This window comes from Panulirus ornatus, chromosome 2, assembly GCF_036320965.1.
Source record: "Panulirus ornatus isolate Po-2019 chromosome 2, ASM3632096v1, whole genome shotgun sequence".
Lineage (NCBI taxonomy): Eukaryota > Metazoa > Arthropoda > Malacostraca > Decapoda > Palinuridae > Panulirus > Panulirus ornatus.
The window spans coordinates 75361695-75387979 of NC_092225.1; the positions used below are offsets into that span (position 1 = coordinate 75361695).

The window sequence follows — 26285 nt, forward strand, 5'->3', positions numbered from 1 at the left end:
CATTAGTGGGATATTTCCACATAATCTAACAAAGCCATAACTTAACTGATCGAGGGTAAAAAGTTTGAATAACACTCGTGGGATATCATTCCGAAACATAAAACCTTAACTTACCTAGCCCAACCTAAACTTCAATGTTTATCAAAGGAACTCCTGATCCCATTTTACAAGTCTTTAACACTATAAGAATATCATTGGGTAAGGTAACCCATCTATCACAGAAAAGGTATTTACTGCCCACCAAACTGTAAGGGGAAAAATTGACAGGCTTACCGAACTAATGTTCCCAAAATTAAACCTGAAAAGAAAGCTCTTTAGGCTGCACAAACTAATATCAAAGGCCAAGTAATGTAGGTGAAGTTCCTGTTTAGGGGCAACAAAGAAATAACTTATGCATTTGGATGAAATGCATATCAATGAATTTAGCAGAAGTGATTTAGGTAGGGAAATGTGATTTGCATCATTATTTTTTCTTATGATAATAGATAATGATAGTTGGGAGGGTTATGATGATCTGAGAAAATATGTGAGCCTATGAAAACTTCCTCTTACAATCTTAGTAAAAGATTTCTGTATGTATGAATTATGATGAGGTGCCTAAGGATTGGCAGAATGCATGTAGAGTGCCATTGTATATGACAAGGGGGAAAAAGATGTGTACCTGGTAAGTTGTATGGACAAATAGTAATTGAGAAGGTGGTAAAACAGAATGATAATGGAGGAGCTGACATGCAAAGAGCATTAGACTTGGAAGGCACAATGTGGTTTCAGGAGTGGTTAAGGATGTGTAGTTTAGGTGATTGCTTTGAAGAACATGTGTGAGGAATACAGAAACAGAAGGATTCATATGTGGCATTTATGAATCTGGAAAAAATGTATGATAGGAATGATAAAGATGCTTTGTAGAAGATTTTATAAATGTATGGTGTGGAAGGGAAGCTTTTAGAAGCAGTGAAGAGTTTCTATCCAGAGAAGAAGACGTGTGCAAGTATGTAAAGAGGAGGATGTGTGGTTCCAGGTGAAGATGGGTGTGCAACAAAGTGTGTGATGTTACCATGGCGATTTAATTTACTTACAGGTTGGTGATGGAGTTGAATAAAATATTCTTGGAGAAAGGAGCATGTATCCTGTCAGTAGGGGTTGAGGAGGCCTGGTGAGTCAGTTGTTTGCTGATGACACAGCACAGGTGGTAGATTTGAGTGAGATACTGCAGAAGTTCATTTCCAAGCATGGGAGAGTGAGAGAAAGGAGGGAGTTGAATAAACATACATAAAAGAAAGGTTATTAGGTTTTGCAGTATGAAGAGACAGATTAGTTGGGGTGAGAGTCTGAGTGGAGAAAACTTGGGAGGAAGTAAATTGCTTTGATACCAGAGAATGGACATGGCAGCAAAGAAAACCATGGAAACAGAGATGAGTCATAGGGTGGGTGATGGCAGGCAAAGGTTGTGGGACCATTAAGGAATGTATTGAAGGAAGGTTGCTATCTAGAAGGGTGAAAATGTTATATTTGAAAGTATTGTAGTCACAACAGAGTTGTACGGTTGGGAGGCAAGGGCTACAGATGAGAATGTTTCAAAGAGGGTGGATATACTGGAATTTAATTGTTTAAGGACAATATGTGGTGCGAGGAGAGTTGATTAAGTAATTATGGGGTAAGAGAGAGGTGTGGTAATAGGAACAGTATGATTGAGAAAGTTGAAGAGGGCATGCCGAAATGGTTTGGACATGTGGAAAGAATGAGTGAGGAGAGGTTGACAATGAGGATTTGTGTCAAAAGTGGAGGGGGACAAGGAGAATGGGAAACCAAACTATAGAGATGAAATGATGGAGTGAAAAAGATATGAGTGGTACGGGTCAGAACATGCAAGAAGGTGAAAGTGTGCACAGGATAGAGTAAATTGGAACAATGTGGTTTACAGGGATCAACATAGTGGACTGAACCATGGTATGTGAAGAAGCCAGGGTAAACCATGGTAAGGTCTATGGGACCTGGTTATGGATAAGAGGCTATGTTTTTGGTGCATTACATGACAACTGTAGAATGGATGAGCAAAATGAAGCCTTTTTTTCATCTGTTCCTAGCATTACCTCACAAACACGGAAGAAGGTGAACAAGCATGAAAAAAACAATGGCTGCGAGGCATGGGGTATAGATAGAGATGTGCGGAGGAGGGTGGATGTGCTGGAAATGAGATGTTTGAGGACATGTGGTGTGAGGTGGTTTGATCGAGTAAGTGATAATAGGGTAAGAGAGATGTGTGGTAATAAAGAGTGTGGTTGAGAGAGCAGAAGAGGGTGTTTTGAAATGGTTTGGTCTCATGGAGAGAATGAGTGAGGAAAGATTGACCAAGAGGATATATGTATCAGAGGTGGAGGGAACGAGGAGAAGTGGGAGACCAAATTGGAGGTGGAAAGATGGAGTGAAAAAGATTTTGAGTGATCAGGGCTTGAACATGCAGGAGGGTGAAAGGCGTGCAAGGAATAGAGTGAATTGGAACGATATGGTATACCGGGGTCGATGTGCTGTCAATGGATTGAACCAGGGCGTGTGAAGCATCTGGGGTAAACCACGGAAAGTTCTGTGGGGCCTGGACGTGGAAAGGGAGCTGTGGTTTCAGTACATTATACATGACAGCTAGAGACTGAGTGTGAACAAATGTGGCCTTTTTGTCTTTTCCTAGTGCTCATGCACTTCACGCACATGCGGGGGGAGGGGGTTGTTATTTCATGTGTGGCAGGGTGGTGATGGGAATGAATAAAGGCAGATAGTATGAATTATGTACATATATATATATATATATATATATATATATATATATATATATATATATATATATATATATAGTATTTATTTTTTTTTATTATACTTTGTCGCTGTCTCCCGCGTTTGCGAGGTAGCGCAAGGAAACAGACGAAAGAAATGGCCCAACCCCCCCCCCATACACATGTATATACATACGTCCACACACGCAAATATACATACCTACACAGCTTTCCATGGTTTACCCCAGACGCTTCACATGCCTTGATTCAATCCACTGACATCACGTCAACCCCGGTATACCACATCGCTCCAATTCACTCTATTCCTTGCCCTCCTTTCACCCTCCTGCATGTTCAGGCCCCGATCACACAAAATCTTTTTCACTCCATCTTTCCACCTCCAATTTGGTCTCCCTCTTCTCCTCGTTCCCTCCACCTCCGACACATATATCCTCTTGGTCAATTTTTCCTCACTCATTCTCTCCATGTGCCCAAACCACTTCAAAACACCCTCTTCTGCTCTCTCAACCACGCTCTTTTTATTTCCACACATCTCTCTTACCCTTACGTTACTCACTCGATCAAACCACCTCACACCACACATTGTCCTCAAACATCTCATTTTCAGCACATCCATCCTCCTGCGCACAACTCTATCCATAGGCCACGCCTCGCAACCATACAACATTGTTGGAACCACTATTCCTTCAAACATACCCATTTTTGCTTTCCGAGATAATGTTCTCGACTTCTACACATTCTTCAAGGCCCCCAGAATTTTCGCCCCCTCCCCCACCCTATGATCCACTTCCGCTTCCATGGTTCCATCCGCTGCCAGATCCACTTCCAGATATCTAAAACACTTCACTTCCTCCAGTTTTTCTCCATTCAAACTCACCTCCCAATTGACTTGACCCTCAACCCTACTGTACCTAATAACCTTGCTCTTATTCACATTTACTCTTAACTTTCTTCTTCCACACACTTTACCGAACTCAGTCACCAGCTTCTGCAGTTTCTCACATGAATCAGCCACCAGCGCTGTATCATCAGCGAACAGCAACTGACTCACTTCCCAAGCTCTCTCATCCCCAACAGACTTCATACTTGCCCCTCTTTCCAGAACTCTTGCATTTACCTCCCTATATATATATATATATATATATATATATATATATATATATATATATATATATATATACGTTGAAGGTATTAAGAATATATGGTGTGGGAGGTAAGTTGTTAGAAGCAGTGAAAAGTTTTTATCGAGGATGTAAGGCATATGTACGTGTAGGAAGAGTGGAAAGTGATTGGTTCTCAGTGAATGTAGGTTTGCGGCAGGGGTGTGTGATGTCTCCATGGTTGTTTAATTTGTTTATGGATGGGGTTGTTAGGGAGGTGAATGCAAGAGTTTTGGAAAGAGGGGCAAGTATGAAGTCTGTTGGGGATGAGAGAGCTTGGGAAGTGAGTCAGTTGTTGTTCACTGATGATACAGCGCTGGTGGCTGATTCATGTGAGAAACTGCAGAAGCTGGTGACTGAGTTTGGTAAAGTGTGTGAAAGAAGAAAGTTAAGAGTAAATGTGAATAAGAGCAAGGTTATTAGGTACAGTAGGGTTGAGGGTCAAGTCAATTGGGAGGTAAGTTTGAATGGAGAAAAACTGGAGGAAGTAAAGTGTTTTAGATATCTGGGAGTAGATCTGGCAGCGGATGGAACCATGGAAGTGGAAGTGGATCATAGGGTGGGGGAGGGGGCGAAAATTCTGGGGGCCTTGAAGAATGTGTGGAAGTCGAGAACATTATCTCGGAAAGCAAAAATGGGTATGTTTGAAGGAATAGTGGTTCCAACAATGTTGTATGGTTGCGAGGCGTGGGCTGTAGAGTTGTGCACAGGAGGGTGGATGTGAGATGTTTGGGGACAATGTGTGTTGTGAGGTGGTTTGATCGAGTAAGTAATGTAAGGGTAAGAGAGATGTGTGGAAATAAAAAGAGCGTGGTTGAGAGAGCAGAAGAGGGTGTTTTGAAATGGTTTGGGCACATGGAGAGAATGAGTGAGGAAAGATTGACCAAGAGGATATATGTGTCGGAGGTGGAGGGAACGAGGAGAAGTGGGAGACCAAATTGGAGGTGGAAAGATGGAGTGAAAAAGATTTTGTGTGATCGGGGCCTGAACATGCAGGAGGGTGAATGGAGGGCAAGGAATAGAGTGAATTGGATCGATGTGGTATACCGGGGTTGACGTGCTGTCAGTGGATTGAATCAGGGCATGTGAAGCGTCTGGGATAAACCATGGAAAGTTGTTTGGGGCCTGGATGTGGAAAGGGAGCTGTGGTTTCAGGCATTATTGCATGACAGCTAGAGACTGAGTGTGAACGAATGGGGCCTTTGTTGTCTTTTCCTAGTGCTACCTCACACACATGAGGGGGGAGGGGGATGGTATTCCATGTGTGTTGAGGTGGCGATGGGAATGAATAAAGGCAGACAGTGTGAATTGTGTGCATGGGTATATATGTATGTGTCTGTGTGTGTATATATATGTGTACATTGAGATGTATAGGTATGTATATTTGCGTGTGTGGACGTGTATGTATATACATTGTGTATGGGGGTGGGTTGGGCCATTTCTTTCGTCTGTTTCCTTGTGCTACCTCGCAAATGCGGGAGACAGCGACAAAGCAAAATAAATAAAATAAATATACGTTGAGATGTATAGGTATGTATATTTGCATGTTTGGACGTGTATGTATATACATGTGTATGTGGGTGGGTTAGGTCATTCTTTCGTCTGTTTCCTTGCGTTACCTCACTAACGCGGGAGACAGAGACAAAGCAAAATAATAAAAAAATATACTAAGCTCTTGTACATCCATCATACCTGGACAAAGGCTATGAAACACAGGTATCCACTCTTTTGGTCTTGTCAAAAACATGTCTCTGGACTCACAATCCATGTTCTCCATCTTGAGCAAATTAAGTAGAGAAAAAGGGCTTGCTTATAATAAAGCAATGGGAGGTACAGATGCCTTAGGGTGCCAACATTTTAGGAACCCTATAAATCAAATCATCTTTATTATATAATAATTTTCACTGTTATCAAGCAAACATTTAGAGAAAAACTAAGAACTTTGCTTGTTGAAACTCTTTTCCAAAGTGGTCTTAGTCTGAGACATAACTAATGTATTTTGGATGATACGAACTCTATCCCAATAAATTCCCAGCTCTACATACACAATGTTAGTAAATTGCAGTCTGACAGTCAGCCACAGTATTATTTCTCTGTTCCTTTCTTCAGAGAAACATCAGTGAATTGTGTCAACTAGTTCACAATAGTTCCCAACCTACAGGCTGCATATGGTCGCTGAACCTGCTTTGTGCAGCACTTAGCCCTTTTTCTATTTTTATATCTCTGATGCCTATTCCCACACGGAATCCCCTCAAAGGGATGGCCATGGCAATAGAGTCTCCATATCTAGTGAACTCCTGTGCTGCTTCTTAGCCTTTAGTGTCTCACCCTTAACAGGCCACTGACAGAGGGCAACTCTAGTGCAGTTTGCAGATGCTCCTACCTAATGTTATGAGTGACTGCTACCTATTGCTCCTGCCTAATGTTCCTACCTACTACTTTTACCTAATGCTCCTGCTTAATGTTCCTACCTACTACTCTCTATTGCTCATACCATTTTCCTAGCTAACCACAGGAAAATCTTGAATTACAAAGAATGAAGTAAGTGTTATCAAGTGTTATGCATGACAAGAAAATACTTATGTTTGTGGACAGAATGCCAGTAGTCCACGAGTGGGTGAGGCAAGAAAAGACAGCTTCTTGGGTCAGAGTAGTGCATTAGATAACCACCGAAATGCTGGCTCATAACCCAGCCATCACTATCCTCCTGACACCCAGGAAGGTGGTACTGGTAATATACCTCCCTGGTCATTGGCTGACTACCAGTTACTACCTACTGACGATGGTGTACAAATCTAAAATCTGTGGTTTTGCTCCTAAAACTTGAACCAGTGGTGTAGGTACCTAGCACTCAAGTCTTGTTGACCTGACCATCAAGACCAGGGTGCCGATACGGTCAACCAGGGTTGAAGTAATTGTAATTCAATTGAAATATTATTGATTACAGAAATATTGTAATTGTAATTGAAATTATGATTTAGATAATTATTATTGTAATTGTGAAAGGGGAGAAAAGTGATAATGATAACATTGTAAATGCAAAGGTGGGCAAGCAGTACTTTTACAATACTGGCAGCAAAAGTATCAGTACTGGTCCTTAAAAATAATAGTGGTAACAGTATGATCTATGAAAAGTACATCCAGTAGCAGTACTCGTGAGCAGTACTTTTTTTATTATTAACCATTTGAATCCACCCTATTGATCCTTTGACCCAATTCAAACAAAAATATCAGTCTGATAATTACAAAAACAAAACATTATACGAACTCAAGAACCTTGCAGAGGTGAATGATGTAACTGATCATCTGTCCCAGAAGCAGCAGAGGAGTAAGAAAATCATGCCACTGGAGATATTTGCCTTAAAGGAGCTTTTGATTGTCCTTGAACCTTTTCATGAGGCCACGGAAGTTGTGGAGAGGTAGAAGAAGGTGACCATATCTGTTATTGGACCAGCGATTCAGGGACATAAACACTCACTGGAGAATCTAACTCATAATCATTACACCCACTTGCAATACTGTGAACAATTGGCTAAAGTACTATTGGACTCTGTGAAGAAAAATGTTGGATCAGTGTATGGAAATAGATGTTCAAGTAACAGCTTTTTTTGGTTCCCAGGTTCAAACTGGACTGGCTTCCATTACAAGAGCAGAAGGACCAAGTGCTGGTATATGTCAAGGCTATGCTTGAAGAATTGGAAGTAGTTCAGGAGGGGTCAGCATCAACAGTGGATAAAGAAAGTAACAAGGATGATCTAGCAGAAGGATTACCTGAATCAAAAGACCCAGACCTTTCTTCTTTACACCAACATGTTCAATGAAATTCCAAAATCAATGGGGATCAGAGGGAAGCACAGTATCAGTGAGTCTTTTGTTGAAGCAGAACCTTGCGAGAGAGGTGATAAAGTACCAGCTTTTCAGTTATCTGCAATTTCTACTAAAATGAAATCTTTACACTAAAATAGAATGTAACACTTGTTTGTAAATATAACATGTCTTTACAATGCAATTTCTTTTCTAAATTTGGGATATTGTAATTATAATTGTAATCATAACTGATTTTGTTTTGAGGTAATTCTACTGTAACTGCTATTCCTAAATGTATTTGTAATTATAATTGTAATTAAAAAATGGAAAGTATTTTTAATTGTAATCTAATCTTTATGCCATAATTGCTCCAACCCTGCAGTCAGCACATACAGTAAAAATTACTCTGTATTTCAGCAGACAGGAAGAAAAACTATGTTTAGGAAACCAGATATCATGAAAAATTTTGCTTATAACTAATGTCATTATCTTTAGTGCCCTTAGCCCTCTCACAAAAAATGGATTTATTGCATAAGGTTATACACATTCTCAGTAGCCAAGATGGATTTTTTTGAGCATTAAATGTGGAGTTTGATTATAGTTTAGAATGAGATGTAAGTATGATATTTTGGAGGCTGAGGTTAACTGAGAAAACTGATGAGGTTTGAAACATAGATATGCTAAAAGTTAACAGAGCTTTATTTGTTTCATCTGTGTTCCTTAAGGTGCAGAAAACAAGGAAAATTAAAATTTTGCACCACTTTATTTAATCACTTCTAGTTATTGTACAAGATATTATACAGCACAATAATGAGTGGACTTCCATGGAATCTTGTTTTCAGCTGGCAGACGACTGCATGGCAGGCTGCAGATGGGACCATATGCCAAGGCAGGGAAGTGCTGAGTCTCTGTATCCACTTACAACTCAGTGCAAAGACAATGGCAATAACCAATACAAACTTAATAATAGGACTGGAAGAAATTTTAGTAACTTACATTTCAAGCTTTATGAAATTGAATATAAAATATATTACATTATTACTCTAGGTAACATATAAATAATAATAATCAATAATGACAATCTAGAAAAGCAAATCCTACTCAGGATATGTAGGTGCCTAAAACCTGGACAAGCTCAGCACCACCTTGGCTCAACATCACGGTTGCAGAGCAACAAGAAGAAACTATAATGTTATTAGTTTGCTTCTACTGCTGGGAGGAAAATTTCATTACAGGTAGGCACATAAAACTGTGTTAGCTACCTATAACCTGGTTTTTCTAAGCTTAGAAAGCACAACAGTATTTCAGTAAGATGGATAAATGAAATGCAATGAGGTGCTTATGGCATGGCAATGATGGCTCTCTTTCCTTACTGGTAGTTAGCATAAGCACTGACAAGTTTAACAAACCAATGGGGATTGCCAACATGGATTACTGATAAAGACTGAGGCAGGATTAAGGTAACTTTTCTATAGGTAGATGATGCTATTTAATGTAATAAAAATGGATCCTTACAGTCAAAAGGCCACTGCCACATACAATTCAATGGAAAACACCTGAAACTCAAGTATATCACAAACTAGTTCTTAGATATATCCACCTATATTAGACAAGTGAATGAAAATTTGCTGATGCACCATGACCATTTCAATTATATGTGCATCAAGATATATGCAAGGTCTTATGGATTTTGGTGGTAAGTAATCAAAAGTACAATTTAATGAAGTGTTAGGATACCTGCTTACCTGATATTGGAGTCTTGCTGGTGTAACATACAAGATCCCTCTGAATTGTATAACTTCCCTTTGTATTAACTATTGGCAGTACTTTACTGATGTGACTCTTTCATGATCCTTATATATCCTAATTCCTCTTCACAGATGTTTGTTGGCAGTGCACTACTGACTCTTTTTAGTTTTAACATTTACAAAATAAACTAACCTCTCCCTTGGCAGGTTAAACCATTATCATGCTATCTAGCACTCCATCACTCTCAAGCTAAGCTATCTCAGATTTCCATATCAATCCAAAATACTTTCCTCTACCTGTAAATAGACTCTAAAAAAATTAGATACTGCATATAAGCAAGGCAGTAGCACCAATTTCAATCACAAAGTTTATATCAACACGTGTCCTGATCCCTTACTGTTGCAATGCAATGTGCAGGCTAATTAAGGAAGCCTTCTGCTAAAGTTGACAATCAACACTGAGAAGTCTCAGTAAGAAAGTTCTTGAAGGGCTTCCTTACAGTCATTGCTAACTTTGCTTTGAGCAGACCCGCTAACCCAAATGAAGTAAGGGGTGTGCTCATACAATGTGCATGTATCACCTTCAAAGTGGTTGCTGGAAGACCGATCAGTGTTGGCTTGCCCTAATATGGATGAATTTTACTGGGGCCAGTATCTTCATCACTAAACCAGTACTTATCACAAGCCCCATCACAATCCCCTCACTGTACAACAGTCTTTCTGTACATATTTTACAACATTTACACTGTCTAACCCTTGTTCATATCTACAATTGATGAACAGAGGGAAGTGTTTCATTCTGATTGATCAGTTTTACCTAAAAAGATATATTTGTTCTCATACAGTCATGGAACAGTAATATAATAAAAAAGGAACCACTATAGCAAACAATAAATCTAGTCATATCTAAAAGGAACAGAATGGATGTCGGAGGTATCAATTCAAATCTTCTGCAATGTAAACAAACTTTGGTGTTAATATACACCCATATTAATTTGAAAGTTTCATCCTTTCTATTGCATGACTAGTTGGTAACTCCACAACTAGCATTGGAAACACTACTGTCTATCATCAACATGACTCCTTGCTATATTTTCCCCCATGCAAGTGCAATCTCAGTTACAAGACATTTGGAAAATTTAGTTGGGTTAGAATTAGTGAAAAACCTTGACAGAAACTGCTTCCAACACAGTTGATCTGAGTCTATCTCCATGTGGGAGTAACATATAAAATACATGATCACAGATGCTGGTTCCTGTCCCTGAGTGGGAACTTGGAATGTTGGCCACACCTACTGCTGTTGCCATTGTACCCAGGAGGCACTTGTGGCTGGTGGCTGTTGATGCTGTAAACTACTGCTACTACTGGTGCTTGATGGAGCTCCTGAACTATCATCTAGTTGAGACACAGCCACAATTGAGCCATCTGACAGCCGCTGGTATGGGAAGGGGAATGTCTGAAATGCAGAGAAGTATTGGCCATGGTATGGTGCAGCAGCAATTCCCACTGTAGGATAGATTGGCCTTTGACCTACAGCTGGCACTGTTGCTGATGATTTTTGTTGGGCCATCATCTGGTTGAGAGTCATTTTCCCTGATGAAGAACGCATAACTGGCCGTGGAGCTCCTAAATTCTGCACCAACTCTAACATGTCCTCTGAGATTGTGCGCCCCTTTTTACTTGTTGATACTGCAGTTGTTGAAGTCTCCACTGAATTATCAGTTGTGATGACAGGATCAACATTAGTTGTGACTGATCCTTTACCACCCTCTAATGGTGTAGCATCAGCCTGACAGTGAGGTGAAGAGGGAGTTGCTCCTGATGTGGAAGGTCCGGGAGAAGAAGCCAGACGAAGTGACTTGGGTCGTCTGTTTTGCTGATTCCGCTGTATACGCTGCACCTTAAAAGCTTCTCTCTCTTGTTGGTGGCGGCGTCGCAACTCAGCCTCCTCATGTTCCTGCCTAAAAATTGGAGTATGCTATTACTCAAATTGTTTTTCATAGTTATCACTACATGAAAGATATTCAATGCTAATCTCTCTCTACACACACACACTGCATTACCCTGCCTTGCTGCATATTCAGTTTCCTTCATATATACTTAACATCTTTTCCATCAAAAATATTCCTTTATTCTTTCCTTCCAAATCACTTGGTTTTTTCTTTCCTCTAACCTTAATCAACCTAACTGCATTCTTTCAGTCATCTATCTTACATCCATCATGTCTTTCTCTGCCTAAACCTTCTAAGCACAATTCTTAACTTCACCTAGAAGGGTGTCCCATGGAACATGTTGCCCGAAAAGTACCATATTCATTAGGAGCCAAATAAACTGGGTGAGGATATTGTCTGGAAAAAAAAAAAAAAAAAAAAAAATCTATCATGTTTCATTATGAGAGGTGGAATTTTCTTCAAGTTATGAGCCAGGGTATATTCAAGTTCCATATTTCTAAAAGGGACAAAATTTGGGCAAAATTCAAACTAGTTATCATCTTATATCAAACATTCTTCAGATGCTGGGAAACAAATGTATAAAGCATACAATTTAATGCATTTGAAAAGACCTTAATAGGTTAGGTCAAATCTCCAAGAGTTGAATCAAGTAAGATCCAAGTACAAACTTTTATTATGGAATATATTGGATTGCAAACATTACTAAATTACTGGATCCTACCACTGTTGTTTTTGATAGTGGAAGAGATCAGAAATATATAGATTAGTTTAGTAGGAGTAGAAAAGCAATTAAGGATAGATACTTGTAAAATATATATGTACCTACAGAGGCACAAATAATGTCAGATGTGGACCTGAAGCAGGAATTTGCCATCTAGCCTTCAAAATATTAATGGTGTTGCTTTCAATTATTCATATTCATATTCATAATGGTATTTCATAAGGTAACAATCCTATTAAAGTAAAAGTTCTTAGCCTCATTCAAAGTAATGCATTCACCCATGAGTTTGTATCCATTACTACAAGTGAAATCTGACATATTGAGCAACAAATAACAGCTTAAACTGAGACTGTTAAGACCTCTGATAGTGCTGAATAGCTGTAAAAATCACCTCTTAACCTTCTCCTTTCCCTGCTAAATAAATTCATATCATCTGTGTCAACCTTCACAGGGTTTGTTTCCTTTTTTCATAGTTCTTGGAGTCATATTGTGTAAAGCATTGAAGCCACAGCTCCCTATCCACATATGGATCCACAGACCTTTCCATGGTTTACCCTACACTTTACATGCCCTGGTTCAGTCAAATGACAACATACTGAACCCAATATACCATATTGTTCCAATTCACTTCATCCCATGCATGCCTATCACCCTCCTACATGCTCAGGCCCTGATTGTTCAAATCTTTTTCACTCCCTCCTTCTATCTCAATTGGGTCTGTTTTTCTTAATCCCTCCACTTCTGACATAACATCCTCTTTGTCAACCTTTCCTTACTCATTATTAAAATATGTCCAAACCATTTCAGCACACCCTCTTCTGTTCTCTCAGCCATACTCTTTCTATTACCACATATCTCTCTTACCTTTCATTACTTACTCTTATCAAACCACCCCACACCTAAAATTGTCCTCAAACATTTAATTTTCAACACATCCACCTCCTCAGCATTTATCTATAGCCAGTGCTTGGGACTACTATCCCTTCAAACACATTCATTTTTGCCCTCCTACAACACTTTCTATTTCCACACATTCTTCAATGCTCCCAGAACCTTTGCCCCCTCCCCCACCCTATGACTCACTTCTGGTTGCATGGTTCCATTTGCTGCCATATCCCCTCCCCCACCCTATGACTCACTTCTGCTTGCATGGTTCATTCTACTCCTAGATACCTACATTTCATTTTGTCTAGTCTTTCTCCATTCATACTCACACCCCAACTAACCTATCCCTCAGTTCTATTGAACCTAATAACCTTGTCGTTATTCACATTTACTATCAATGTTCTCCTTTCACACACTCTTACAAACTAAGACACTAACTTCTGAGGTTTCTTACTCGAATCTGCCACCAGTGCTGTATCATCAGCAAACAACAACTGACTCACCTCCCAGGCCCTCTCATCCCCCCACAAACTTGATACTTGCCCCTCTCTCCAAGACTCTTGCATTTACCTACCTCAGCACCCCAAACATAAACATATTAAACAACCATGGTGACATCAAACACCCCTGCATCAGACCAATCTTCACTTAGAACCATTCAATCTCCTCTCTTCATACTTGTACACAAGGTTTGATAAAACTTCTCACTGGTTCCAGCAGCTTTCCTCCTACACCATACATTCTTAAGACCTTCCACAAAAGCATCTCTATCAACGCTTCCATGTGCCTTCTCCAGATCCATAAATCCCACATACAAATCCATCTGATTTTCTAAATAATTCTCACACAAACATTCTTTAAAGCAAACACCTGATCCACACATCCTCTACCACTTCTGAAAACATACATCCTCTATCACTTCTGAAACCACACTTCTCCTCAATCTGGAGTTCTGTACATGCCTTAACCCTCTCAGTCAATACATCCCATACAACTTACCAGGTATACTCAACAAACTTATACCTCTGTAGTGTGAACACTTAGTCTTTGTCCCCCTTGCCTTTATACAATGGCAATATATATGCATTCTGCCAATCCTCACATACCTTGCCAGCCAATCACCAGTCATCTCCTTTTCTGCCTTGCCACATTTCATCATACGCAATGCTTTCACCACATCTTCTTTCACCAAAACACTCTCCATGACTCTCTAACATTGCATACCACCCAGACTAAAACACCCAACATCTGCCACTCTATTATCCAACACATTTAACAATCCTTCAAAATACTCACCATCTCATTTCATCACTACCTGTTATCACTTCCCCTTATGCCCTGTTCACTAATTTTCCCATTTCTTCTCTTGTCTTTTGCACATTAGTTACCTCCTTCCAAAACATCATCTAATTCTCCCATAAGTTTACTGATATGAGCTCAATGCAACTCTCATTTGCCCTGTTTTTCAACCCTTGCACCTTCCTCTCGATCTCCAACCACTTTCTCTTATACATCCCCCAATCATTTGCACTCCTACCCAAGAAGTACCACCTTTTATAGTTCAATAGAATTCAAACCATAATTTGCCATATTTTTACTCCTGACACATAAAACTTAGAACCAATATCAGAATTCATTTGCCCAGTCTATCAGTTCGTTTATGTCTCCTTGGTGCCACAGATGTTCAATCTCTACTGTAGCTTTATAATTATGTCCCATTTCATGCAACTTCTCTTACTGTGATTTCACCATTAAGTGACAACTCTATTTCTACCACTCTCCCACTCTGTGCAAGAAAAATTCAAAATTATGTGACTAGTTTTGGTGTGTGGTGTGGGAGTGGAGAGTGAGCAGCCATGCAAGCCACCATGCATGCTCATTTACTCAGTATGCATTGTCTACTGGTGTGAGCAGACCCATGTTACTATCAGTAAACTTGCAATATGTGGACGTGTCATTACCACAGACTATGGTACAGTGTCATCTAAGTGACCTTCTTGTTAGGTTCTTACATAACTCATGAACGAATAATAATGTAAATAATCATAAAAATAACAGGAAAAATGGGGAGTAGAGATGAAAGTACTATCTAGCTCATGAATGCAAATGACTGCAAATCCTTACTACCTCAACAATATGCTCAACTCATAGGCAGTGACTGATATGGTGAATAGCATTTTTTGTGTATTTCTTTACTCAATTCTCGTGTGTAGGTTCTTACCTAACCATAAACTAATAACTATCAGATGATTCAAAAAATACTGGAGAAAATGGATGGCAGATAGAAGGGTGAGTGAGCCAGGAAACAAGTATGTACAGGACAGCAAACTCATAAATTACACTCTGTTAACGGTAAATTGGAGAAAATGGGTGATAGAGATGAAAGTACTATATGCACACAAACACTAGTGATCACAGGGAGGCTAGCCTTGCCTTCACTGCAAGACATTCACCTTATACAGTACACAGTAAATGATACTGTAATTTGTTTTTCTTAGGTACTGTTTCTATAAAATTCTCTTCAGTAGGTTCTTATATAATTCTTTTTTGTACATATTTGCCATTTCCTGCATTAGCTCACATCCACTCTCTAGCTGTAATGTATAATGTACGAAAACCTATCCACATCCAGGCTCCAAGAAACCTTTCTGTGGTTTCCCATAACTGCTTCATATGCATTGGTTCTGCCTGCACTGTCTCCTGTAAACCACATTGCTCCAATATGCTTTAACCCTTACACACCTTCATATGTTCAGATCCTGAGCCTTGAAGTATCTTTTATTCTATTCTTCCATGATTTTTTTTTCTTCCTTTTTCTTGTTTCTTCCACTTCTGACATGTATATCCTCTTAGTCATCCTCCCCTCACTCATCCTCTCAATATATACAAACCACTTCAGCCTTTTCCTTTTCATACATATTCCTCTTTCTCAGCTTGTTATTCCATATTCAATCAACCTTCCTCACATACTACCCTCAAACATTAAATTTCTAACACATTCACCCTATTCCTTATAAATTTTGTCTAAGTCCAGATAATATAGACCTAAGAACCTACTACAAAGAGCATAAACATTTTTGAACAGGTACTTCCTTTGGTTAAGGTGCCTGCTCAAACAAGTTAGATGTCAAAGCACAACCTATTAACAATAGCTTGGAGCTCAGGTAACACCAACTTTATTCTTTCTTTGATTTTGTCACTGTGGCTGCTTAGTGTGAACAAAGTTGAGAAAACTAAGCCAGTAGCTCTACAAATGTCATTCACATTTTCATTGTTCTCATTCTTGCAATACACCTAGTTCTCTCGCCATGGTGATGGTCATCCTTTTTATCTTTGATGAGGCGCTTGTTAAACTGGTAACTGCTATCTTGGGACTAGTTGTTAAGGATGATCATTGAAATAAAAAAAAATTACAAAGAGTGATTCTAAACTGCTACCAAACTCTCTTAGCATACTTGCTTAGCCAGGCTGGGTTTGCTTGCCACTTAATTCTGAGTACTAAAAACAAGTCTATGAGAGTATTAGTTGAGTGTTTTTCACATTTAATGGCTAGGCAGGCTGGGTGGACCTGCCACAAACTTCACCAAAGTGTATATAAAACAAGTCTATGAGTACATCAACATATCTTATTAAATAAAGTAGTTGCCACACCAAATAGCCTAACCAACCGCTGAGCTGTTCACTTGCATAGCTATGCACTTGTTCATGGAATGTTCATGAAGTTCACAAATGTAAGTATAGGACTGTTCTTATATATCTCTCTACAAGCTCTGATTGGAACACATTGATTGTGGTGACACATGATGGTCCATGATAGAGGAACATTGGAGGGAGGTCTATGTAATGGGATGTGTTAGCAGCATATTGCCAAACTTCCACATCAGCTGCTGGTGTTGTCCACTATTTCTGACCACCACCAGCAGCTAATACAGCAGTCTGGCAATAAACTGCAGACACGCCCATCACATGGAACCCCCCCAAATGTCACAAACTGCCATTCATCATCACGACTGACTTGTTCCAATCGGAGATTGTTCATACAAATATAAGAATAGTCCTAGACCTACCACTGTGTATTTCATAGACAATTATAAACAAGTGCACAGATATGCAAGTGAAAAAGGTCAGTTTTCTATTTGTTAGGCTATGTGGTATGTCACCTACTGTATTACTGTAAGTATTCATCACTTAATGTTCAATCAAGCTCATAATATATGTAACATACCACTGACTCTGTAAACATCCCTGTACAACTGCCACTCTGTCTATCTAATCGTACCTCACCCATGTGCTTATCCAAAGAGTGGAAATATCCAGCTCTTCTAAGATTACTTAACTAGTTTCTATCATGGTCTCCAAGTTCCATAATCACTGTAAAACCTCATCTGTCTATTTTCACCCAAAGGCTGCTTACATCCAATATACTGTCATAAATCTATTCATTTTTTATCTATTCATACCCTATGGTTCTGTGCAAAACATAAAGACAGACATAACTCTGAAATATTGTTGTTAAACTAAACAGAAACTCACTTGAATAGTTTCATACACTTAAAAAATCTTATTAAACTGAATTTCTGCTGAGCTGATGCTCATTAAGTGAGATGTATATGTACACTGAAGAAAATAGCATGTCATGGTGTCTCCGCATGATTGTCTGGTATTTCTCCCTTTGAGTGGCACACTACTGTTGAATTGGTGAAGAGATATACAGCAACTTACTCTGACTGGGCAGCAACTAAGAACCCTAACTATAACACTGATCTCTTGGACATTATTGATTCAGATAACTTATAGAATACTAATGCTGAAAACGAAGGGATCAGTAGAAGACCAAAAGACTTGAAAAAAGTTGAGTTATATGAATAGAATGAGGGTGGGCTAAGTATTGCACAGAAGTAAGAGAAGTTTCTATACTCTACCATACAATGAGTGAAAGTGGTCTTCCACATATTCTACTTTAACACAATTTACTTTTAATTCAAGTACATCTGGTCTGACAAATGTTTACTTACTTTCTCATGATACAAAAGAAAAGGATTAACTTTTGGAGTGTTTTGATGATGATCTTGTTAAAATCAATAAAAAAATAACCAAACAAGAAAATACTGGATTCAAAAAGGGCTTAAAAGGAAAAGGTTGAGGGGTTATTTAGAATATATCGTGTGAAAGATGTGTGGAAAGGATAAAAACATTATGTGGTTATAATAAAAATCTGAATGTGCCTAAGTCAGAAAACATTGATACATATGTGAATGATATAAATTTATGTTTTGCAAGATATGAAAGAAATGATTTTAGAAGAGTGCAGTAATGTTATGTCAGTTATTTGAGAAAGAAATAATGAAAGAATCATGTATTGCAGTCCCTGAGCCATATTAGGTCTGGGAAGGCCATGGGACCAGATGGTGTGCCAGGTGAGGCACTAACGTGTTGTGCTGGACAAATGGCACCCATACTTCAGCAACTATTTCAAGACTCAACAGATCAAGGAGTAGTGCCTGACATATTGAAATTGTCAGAAATAAAGCCAAATGCCAAAATCTCATTTCCTAAAGTGTAAAATGATTTTAGATCTATTGTTTTCAATCAAATATGAAATGTCTTGAAGACATAATGAGAGACTATTTGAGTAATAGCAGAGATAATTTCAGAGATCCACTGCAGTTTGCATATCGTAAAAATAGGAGTGTGGAGGATGTAAGTTTGGCTTTTATGAATGAGATTTGCAAACATTTAGACAAACATAACTCACAAGCAAGTCTATTATACTTTGATTTTAGCTCTGCCTTTAATAGAATCCAGCCACATATTTTGTTAGATACATTATCAAGGATGGATGTAAAACTGTAACTTACTGAAATGAATTTTCAGCTTTTTAACACAAGAGACCACAGATACCAAGACAGATAACACCAAGTCCAACACAATTTTTACCAATACAGGTGCACCCCAGAGATGCGTTATGTCTACCCACTTTGTTCAGTTTGTATACTGATGACTGCAGAAGTTTTTTAGCAACTGCATTACTTTTAAAATATGCTAATGATACAGTATTCATAGGAAAAAACGTGGGAGACAGTGACAAAGTATAAAAAAAAAAAAAAAAAAAAAAAAAAAAAAAAAAAAAAAACTTGTAATGATTATATTGCACACGTTAGTTGCTTTGTTGAGTGGTGTAAATCAAATCATCTGCACTTGAATGTAAAAACTAAAGAGAGGATAATAGATTTTAGGACAAAGAACTACATGTACCAGACTTAATTACAACTGAAGATGAAAATGTAGAAAAAGTGAAACAGTACAAGTATCTAGGCTTTACCATAGATGATCAATTAAAAGGTGGTGCAATACTGATAAGGTGTATAAGAAATGTAATCAAAGATTGCACTTTGTACATATCTTAAATAGTCTACATATTGACAACACACTTGCGCTACCTCGCAAACGCGGGAGACAGCAAAAAAAAAAAAAAAAAAAAAAAAAAAAAAAAAAAAAGACGACACAATAATTAATCTTTCTTATAGGTCAACTATGGAATCAGTTATCTTTTTTTCAGTTACTGCCTGGTATGGCAAGCTAAACAGTAAAAATAAAAATATTATTTAAATTAATATTATACTTTGTCACTGTCTCCCATGTTAGTGAGGTAGCGCAAGGAAACAGATGAAAGAATGGCCCGACCCACCCACATACACGTGTATATACATACACGTCCACACACGCACACATACATACCTATACATTTTAACGTATACATATATATACATACACAGACATACACATATGTACACATGCACATAATTCTTACTTGCTGCCTTTATTCATTCCCGTTGCCACCCCACCACACATGAAATAGCATCCCCCCTACCCCCGCGAGGTAGCGCTAGGAAAGGACAAAAAGCCACATTCGTTCACGCTTAGTCTCTAGCTGTCATGTATAATGCACTGAAACCACAGCTCCCTTTCCACATCCAGGCCCCACAAAACTTTCCATGGTTTATCCCAGACGCTTCACATGCTCTGGTTCAATCCATTGACAGCACGTCAACCCTGGTATACCACATCATTCCAATTCACTCTATTACTTGTGTGCCTTTCAGCCTCCTGCATGTTCAGGCCCCAATCACTCAAAACCTTTTTCACTCCATCCTTCCATCTCCAATGTGGTCCCCGACTTCTCCTTGTTTCCTCCACCTCTGACACATATATCCTCTTGGTCAATCTTTCCTCACTCATTCTCTCCATGTGACCAAACCATTTCAATACACCCTCTTCTGCTCTCTCAACCACACTCCTTTTATTACCACACATCTCTCTTAATTTATTCATTTATTTTTTTTTTTTGCTTTGTTTATAAAAATAAACGAGAGAATTGTTAAGAAAGCTAGGAAATTGGGTGCAAACACTAAAACATGAGATATACTGTATCAGCAATATGCAATGAAGCAGGTGGAGAAGATCATGCAAGATGCAACCCATCTCCCACACCAACAATATGTATTTCTGAGGTCAGGAAGAAGACTGAGTCTGCCTATACAGTACACCAACAGATTCAGGAAATCATTTATACCAAAATGGATGCTGTAACTCCTCTGTGATATAGCTTCTTAGTGAAATAGATGATTCTTTATGTGTCCTTTTATGTGATATTTTATCATTTCTATTTCATAGTTCTTATACTTTCTAATCTTGAATTGAGCTTCTAGCCATACAGAAATGCATTTTGTATCATGCATAAAATTTGACAATAAAGTAATCTTATCTTATTATTGTGACACAGACTACATGTTACCACAACTACTTGAAGGCAATAATACCTGATTTTTCTCAATGCAATAGGACTGGAATCCACAGCTAAGACAGGAGATGAAAAGCATTGCATCTTATGTTATCATAATAGTGGGGGAGGGGGCCTAGGTGAGCAGTGAAGAATGTGTGGAAGGCGAGAACATTATCTCGGAGAGCAAAAATGGTATGTTTGAAGGAATAGTGGTTCCAACAATGTTATATGGTTGCGAGGCGTGGGCTATAGATAGGGTTGTGCGGACAAGGGTGGATGTGTTGGAAATGAGATATTTGACAACAATATGTGGTGTGAGTTGGTTTGATCGAGTAAGTAATGAAAGGGTAAGAGAGATGTGTGGTAATAAAAAGAAAGAGGTTGAGAGAGCAGAAGAGGTTGTATTGAAATGGTATCGTCACATGGATAGAATGAGTGAGGAAAGACTGACAAAGAGGATATATGTGTCAGAGGTGGAGGGAACATAGAGAAGTGGGAGACCACACTGGAAGTGGAAGGATGGAGTGAAAAAGACTTTGAGCGATCGGGGCCTGAACATGCAGAAGGGTGAAAGGCATGCAAGGAATAAAGCGAATTGGAATGATGTGGTATACCAGGGAAGATGGGCTGTCAGTGGATTGAACCAGGGCATGTGAAGTGTCTGGGTAAACAATGGAAAGTTTTGTGGGGCTTGGATGTGGAAAGGGAGTTGTGGTTTTAGTGCATTATACATGACAGCTAGAGACTGAGTGTGAATGAATGTGGCTTTTGTTGTCTTTTCCTAGTGCTACCTCGCACATGCGGGGGAAGAAGGAGGTGCCATTTCATGCATGGTGGGGTGGCGATGGAAATGGATGAGGGCAGCAAGTACGAATATGTACATATGCATATGTACGTTATCCCTGGGGATAGGGGAGAAAGAATACTTCCCACATATTCCCTGCGTGTCGTAGAAGGCGACTAAAAGGGGAGGGAGCAGGTGGCTGGAAATCCTCCCCTCTCGTTTTTTTTTCAATTTTCGAAAAGGAGCAGAGAAGGGGGCCAGGTGAAGATATTCCTTCAAAGGCCCAGTCCTCTGTTCTTAACGCTACCTCACTAATGCGGGAAATGGTGAATAGTATGAAAGAAAGAAAGAAAAGTATATGTGTATATGTCTGTGTATGTATATGTATATATACAGTGAAATGCATAGGTATGTATATGTGCGTATGTGGGTGTGTGTGTGTGTGTGTGTGTGTGTGTATATATATATATATATATATATATATATATATATATATATATATATATATATATATATATATATATTTTTTTGTTGTCGCTGTCTCCCGCGTTTGCGAGGTAGCGCAAGGAAACAGACGAAAGAAATGGCCCAACCACCCCCCCCATACACATGTATATACATACGTCCACACACGCAAATATACATACCTACACAGCTTTCCATGGTTTACCCCAGACGCTTCACATGCCTTGATTCAATCCACTGACAGCACGTCAACCCCGGTATACCACATCGCTCCAATTCACTCTATTCCTTGCCCTCCTTTCACCCTCCTGCATGTTCAGGCCCCGATCACACAAAATCTTTTTCACTCTATCTTTCCACCTCCAATTTGGTCTCCCTCTTCTCCTCGTTCCCTCCACCTCCGACACCTATATCCTCTTGGTCAATCTTTCCTCACTCATTCTCTCCATGTGACCAAACCATTTCAAAACACCCTCTTCTGCTCTCTCAACCACGCTCTTTTTATTTTCACACATCTCTCTTACCCTTACGTTACTTACTCGATCAAACCACCTCACACCACACATTGTCCTCAAACATCTCATTTCCAGCACATCCATCCTCCTGCGCACAACTCTATCCATAGTCCACGCCTCGCAACCATACAACATTGTTGGAACCACTATTCCTTCAAACATACCCATTTTTGCTTTCCGAGATAATGTTCTCGACTTCCACACATTCTTCAAGGCTCCCAGAATTTTCGCCCCCTCCCCCACCCTATGATCCACTTCTGCTTCCACGGTTCCATCCGCTGCCAGATCCACTCCCAGATATCTAAAACACTTCACTTCCTCCAGTTTTTCTCCATTCAAACTCACCTCCCAATTGACTTGACCCTCAACCCTACTGTACCTAATAACCTTGCTCTTATTCACATTTACTCTTAACTTTCTTCTTTCACACACTTTACCAAACTCAGTCACCAGCTTCTGCAGTTTCTCACATGAATCAGCCACCAGCGCTGTATCATCAGCGAACAACAACTGACTCACTTCCCAAGCTCTCTCATCCCCAACAGACTTCATACTTGCCCCTCTTTCCAAAACTCTTGCATTCACCTCCCTAACAACCCCATCCATAAACAAATTAAACAACCATGGAGACATCACACACCCCTGCCGCAAACCTACATTCACTGAGAACCAATCACTTTCCTCTCTTCCTACACATACACATGCCTTACATCCTCGATAAAAACTTTTCACTGCTTCTAACAACTTTCCTCCCACACCATATATTCTTAATACCTTCCACAGAGCATCTCTATCAACTCTATCATATGCCTTCTCCAGATCCATAAATGCTACATACAAATCCATTTGCTTTTCTAAGTATTTCTCACATACATTCTTCAAAGCAAACACCTGATCCACACATCCTCTACCACTTGTGAAACCACACTGCTCTTCCCCAATCTGATGCTCTGTACATGCCTTCACCCTCTCAATCAATACCCTCCCATATAATTTGCCAGGAATACTATTCGCCATTTCCCGCGTTAGCAAGGTAGCGTTTAGAACAAAGGACTGGACCTTTGAGGGAACATCCTCACCTGGCCCCCTTCTCTGTTCCTTCTTTTGGAAAATTAAAAAAAAAAATGAGAGGGGAGGATTTCCAGCCCCCCGCTCCCTTCCCTTTTAGTCGCCTTCTACGACACGCAGGGAATACGTGGGAAGTATTCTTTCTCCCCTATCCCCAGGGAAAATATATATTGGGGTAAGAGAGTATCATTAAATTTTAGGGAGAATAAAAAGATGTTCTGGAAGGAGGTAAATAAAGTGCGTAAGACAAGGGAGCAAATGGGAACTTTGGTGAAGGGCGCAAGTGGGGAGGTGATAACAAGTAGTGGTGATGTGAGAAGGAGATGGAGTGAGTATTTTGAAGGTTTGTTGAATGTGTTTGATGATAGAGTGGCAGATATAGGGTGTTTTGGTCGAGGTGGTGTGCAAAGTGAGAGGGTTAGGGAAAATGATTTGGTAAACAGAGAAGAGGTAGTGAAAGCTTTGCGGAAGATGAAAGCCGGCAAGGCAGCGGGTTTGGATGGTATTGCAGTGGAATTTATTAAAAATGGGGGTGACTGTATTGTTGACTGGTTGGTAAGGTTATTTAATGTATGTATGACTCATGGTGAGGTGCCTGAGGATTGGCAGAATGCTTGCATAGTGCCATTGTACAAAGGCAAAGGGGATAAGAGTGAGTGCTCAAATTACAGAGGTATAAGTTTGTTGAGTATTCCTGGTAAATCATATGGGAGGGTATTGATTGAGAGGGTGAAGGCATGTACAGAGCATCAGATTGGGGAAGAGCAGTGTGGTTTCAGAAGTGGTAGAGGATGTGTGGATCAGGTGTTTGCTTTGAAGAATGTATGTGAGAAATACTTAGAAAAGCAAATGGATTTGTATGTAGCATTTATGGATCTGGAGAAGGCATATGATAGAGTTGATAGAGATGCTCTGTGGAAGGTATTAAGAATATATGGTGTGGGAGGAAAGTTGTTAGAAGCAGTGAAAAGTTTTTATCGAGGATGTAAGGCATGTGTACGTGTAGGAAGAGAGGAAAGTGATTGGTTCTCAGTGAATGTAGGTTTGCGGCAGGGGTGTGTGATGTCTCCATGGTTGTTTAATTTGTTTATGGATGGGGTTGTTAGGGAGGTGAATGCAAGAGTTTTGGAAAGAGGGGCAAGTATGAAGTCTGTTGGGGATGAGAGAGCTTGGGAAGTGAGTCAGTTGTTGTTCGCTGATGATACAGCGCTGGTGGCTGATTCATGTGAGAAACTGCAGAAGCTGGTGACTGAGTTTGGAAAAGTGTGTGGAAGAAGAAAGTTAAGAGTAAATGTGAATAAGAGCAAGGTTATTAGGTACAGTAGGGTTGAGGGTCAAGTCAATTGGGAGGTAAGTTTGAATGGAGAAAAACTGGAGGAAGTGAAGTGTTTTAGATATCTGGGAGTGGATCTGGCAGCGGATGGAACCATGGAAGCGGAAGTGGATCATAGGGTGGGGGAGGGGGCGAAAATCCTGGGGGCCTTGAAGAATGTGTGGAAGTCGAGAACATTATCTCGGAAAGCAAAAATGGGTATGTTTGAAGGAATGGTGGTTCCAACAATGTTGTATGGTTTCGAGGCGTGGGCTATGGATAGAGTTGTGCGCAGGAGGATGGATGTGCTGGAAATGAGATGTTTGAGGACAGTGTGTGGTGTGAGGTGGTTTGATCGAGTAAGTAACGTAAGGGTAAGAGAGATGTGTGGAAATAAAAAGAGCGTGGTTGAGAGAGCAGAAGAGGGTGTTTTGAAGTGGTTTGGGCACATGGAGAGGATGAGTGAGGAAAGATTGACCAAGAGGATATATGTGTCGGAGGTGGAGGGAACAAGGAGAAGAGGGAGACCAAATTGGAGGTGGAAAGATGGAGTGAAAAAGATTTTTTGCGTGATCGGGGCCTGAACATGCAGGAGGGTGAAAGGAGGGCAAGGAATAGAGTGAATTGGAGCTATGTGGTATACCGGGGTTGAAGTGCTGTCAGTGGATTGAAGCAGGGCATGTGAAGCGTCTGGGGTAAACCATGGAAAGCTGTGTAGGTATGTATATTTGTGTGTGTGGACGTATGTATATACATGTGTATGGGGGTGGGTTGGGCCATTTCTTTCATCTGTTGCCTTGCGCTACCTCGCAAACGCGGGAGACAGTGAAAAAAAAAAAAATATATATATATATATATATATATATATATATATATATATCCTCTGTTCTTAACGCTACCTCGCTAACGCGGGAAATGGCGAATAGTTTAAAAGAAAGAAAAGAATATATATATATATATATATATATAAGGTTATTAGGTACAGTAGGGTTGAGGGTCAATTCAATTGGGAGGTGAGTTTGAATGGAGAAAAACTGGAGGAAGTGAAGTGTTTTAGATACCTGGGAGTGGATCTGGCAGCGGATGGAACCATGGAAGCGGAAGTGGATCATAGGGTGGGGGAGGGGGCGAAAATTCTGGGAGCCTTGAAGAATGTGTGGAAGTCGAGAACATTATCTCGGAAAGCAAAAATGGGTATGTTTGAAGGAATAGTGGTTCCAACAATGTTGTATGGTTGCGAGGCGTGGACTATGGATAGAGTTGTGCGCAGGAGGATGGATGTGCTGGAAATGAGATGTT

The 26285-nt window shown here is 39.7% G+C and overlaps 1 protein-coding gene across 1 annotated transcript in view; it reads right to left on the reverse strand.

Annotated features, from left to right (window-relative positions):
* Positions 1-8497: 8497 nt before the first annotated feature.
* LOC139757294 (uncharacterized) overlaps positions 8498-26285 on the reverse strand; it is a 517589-nt gene continuing 499801 nt past the window's right edge. The window contains exon 29 of the mRNA XM_071677667.1: positions 8498-11462. Coding sequence (XP_071533768.1) covers positions 10793-11462 — 670 coding nt within the window. The 3' untranslated portion in view covers positions 8498-10792. The remainder of the gene's footprint in view (positions 11463-26285) is intronic.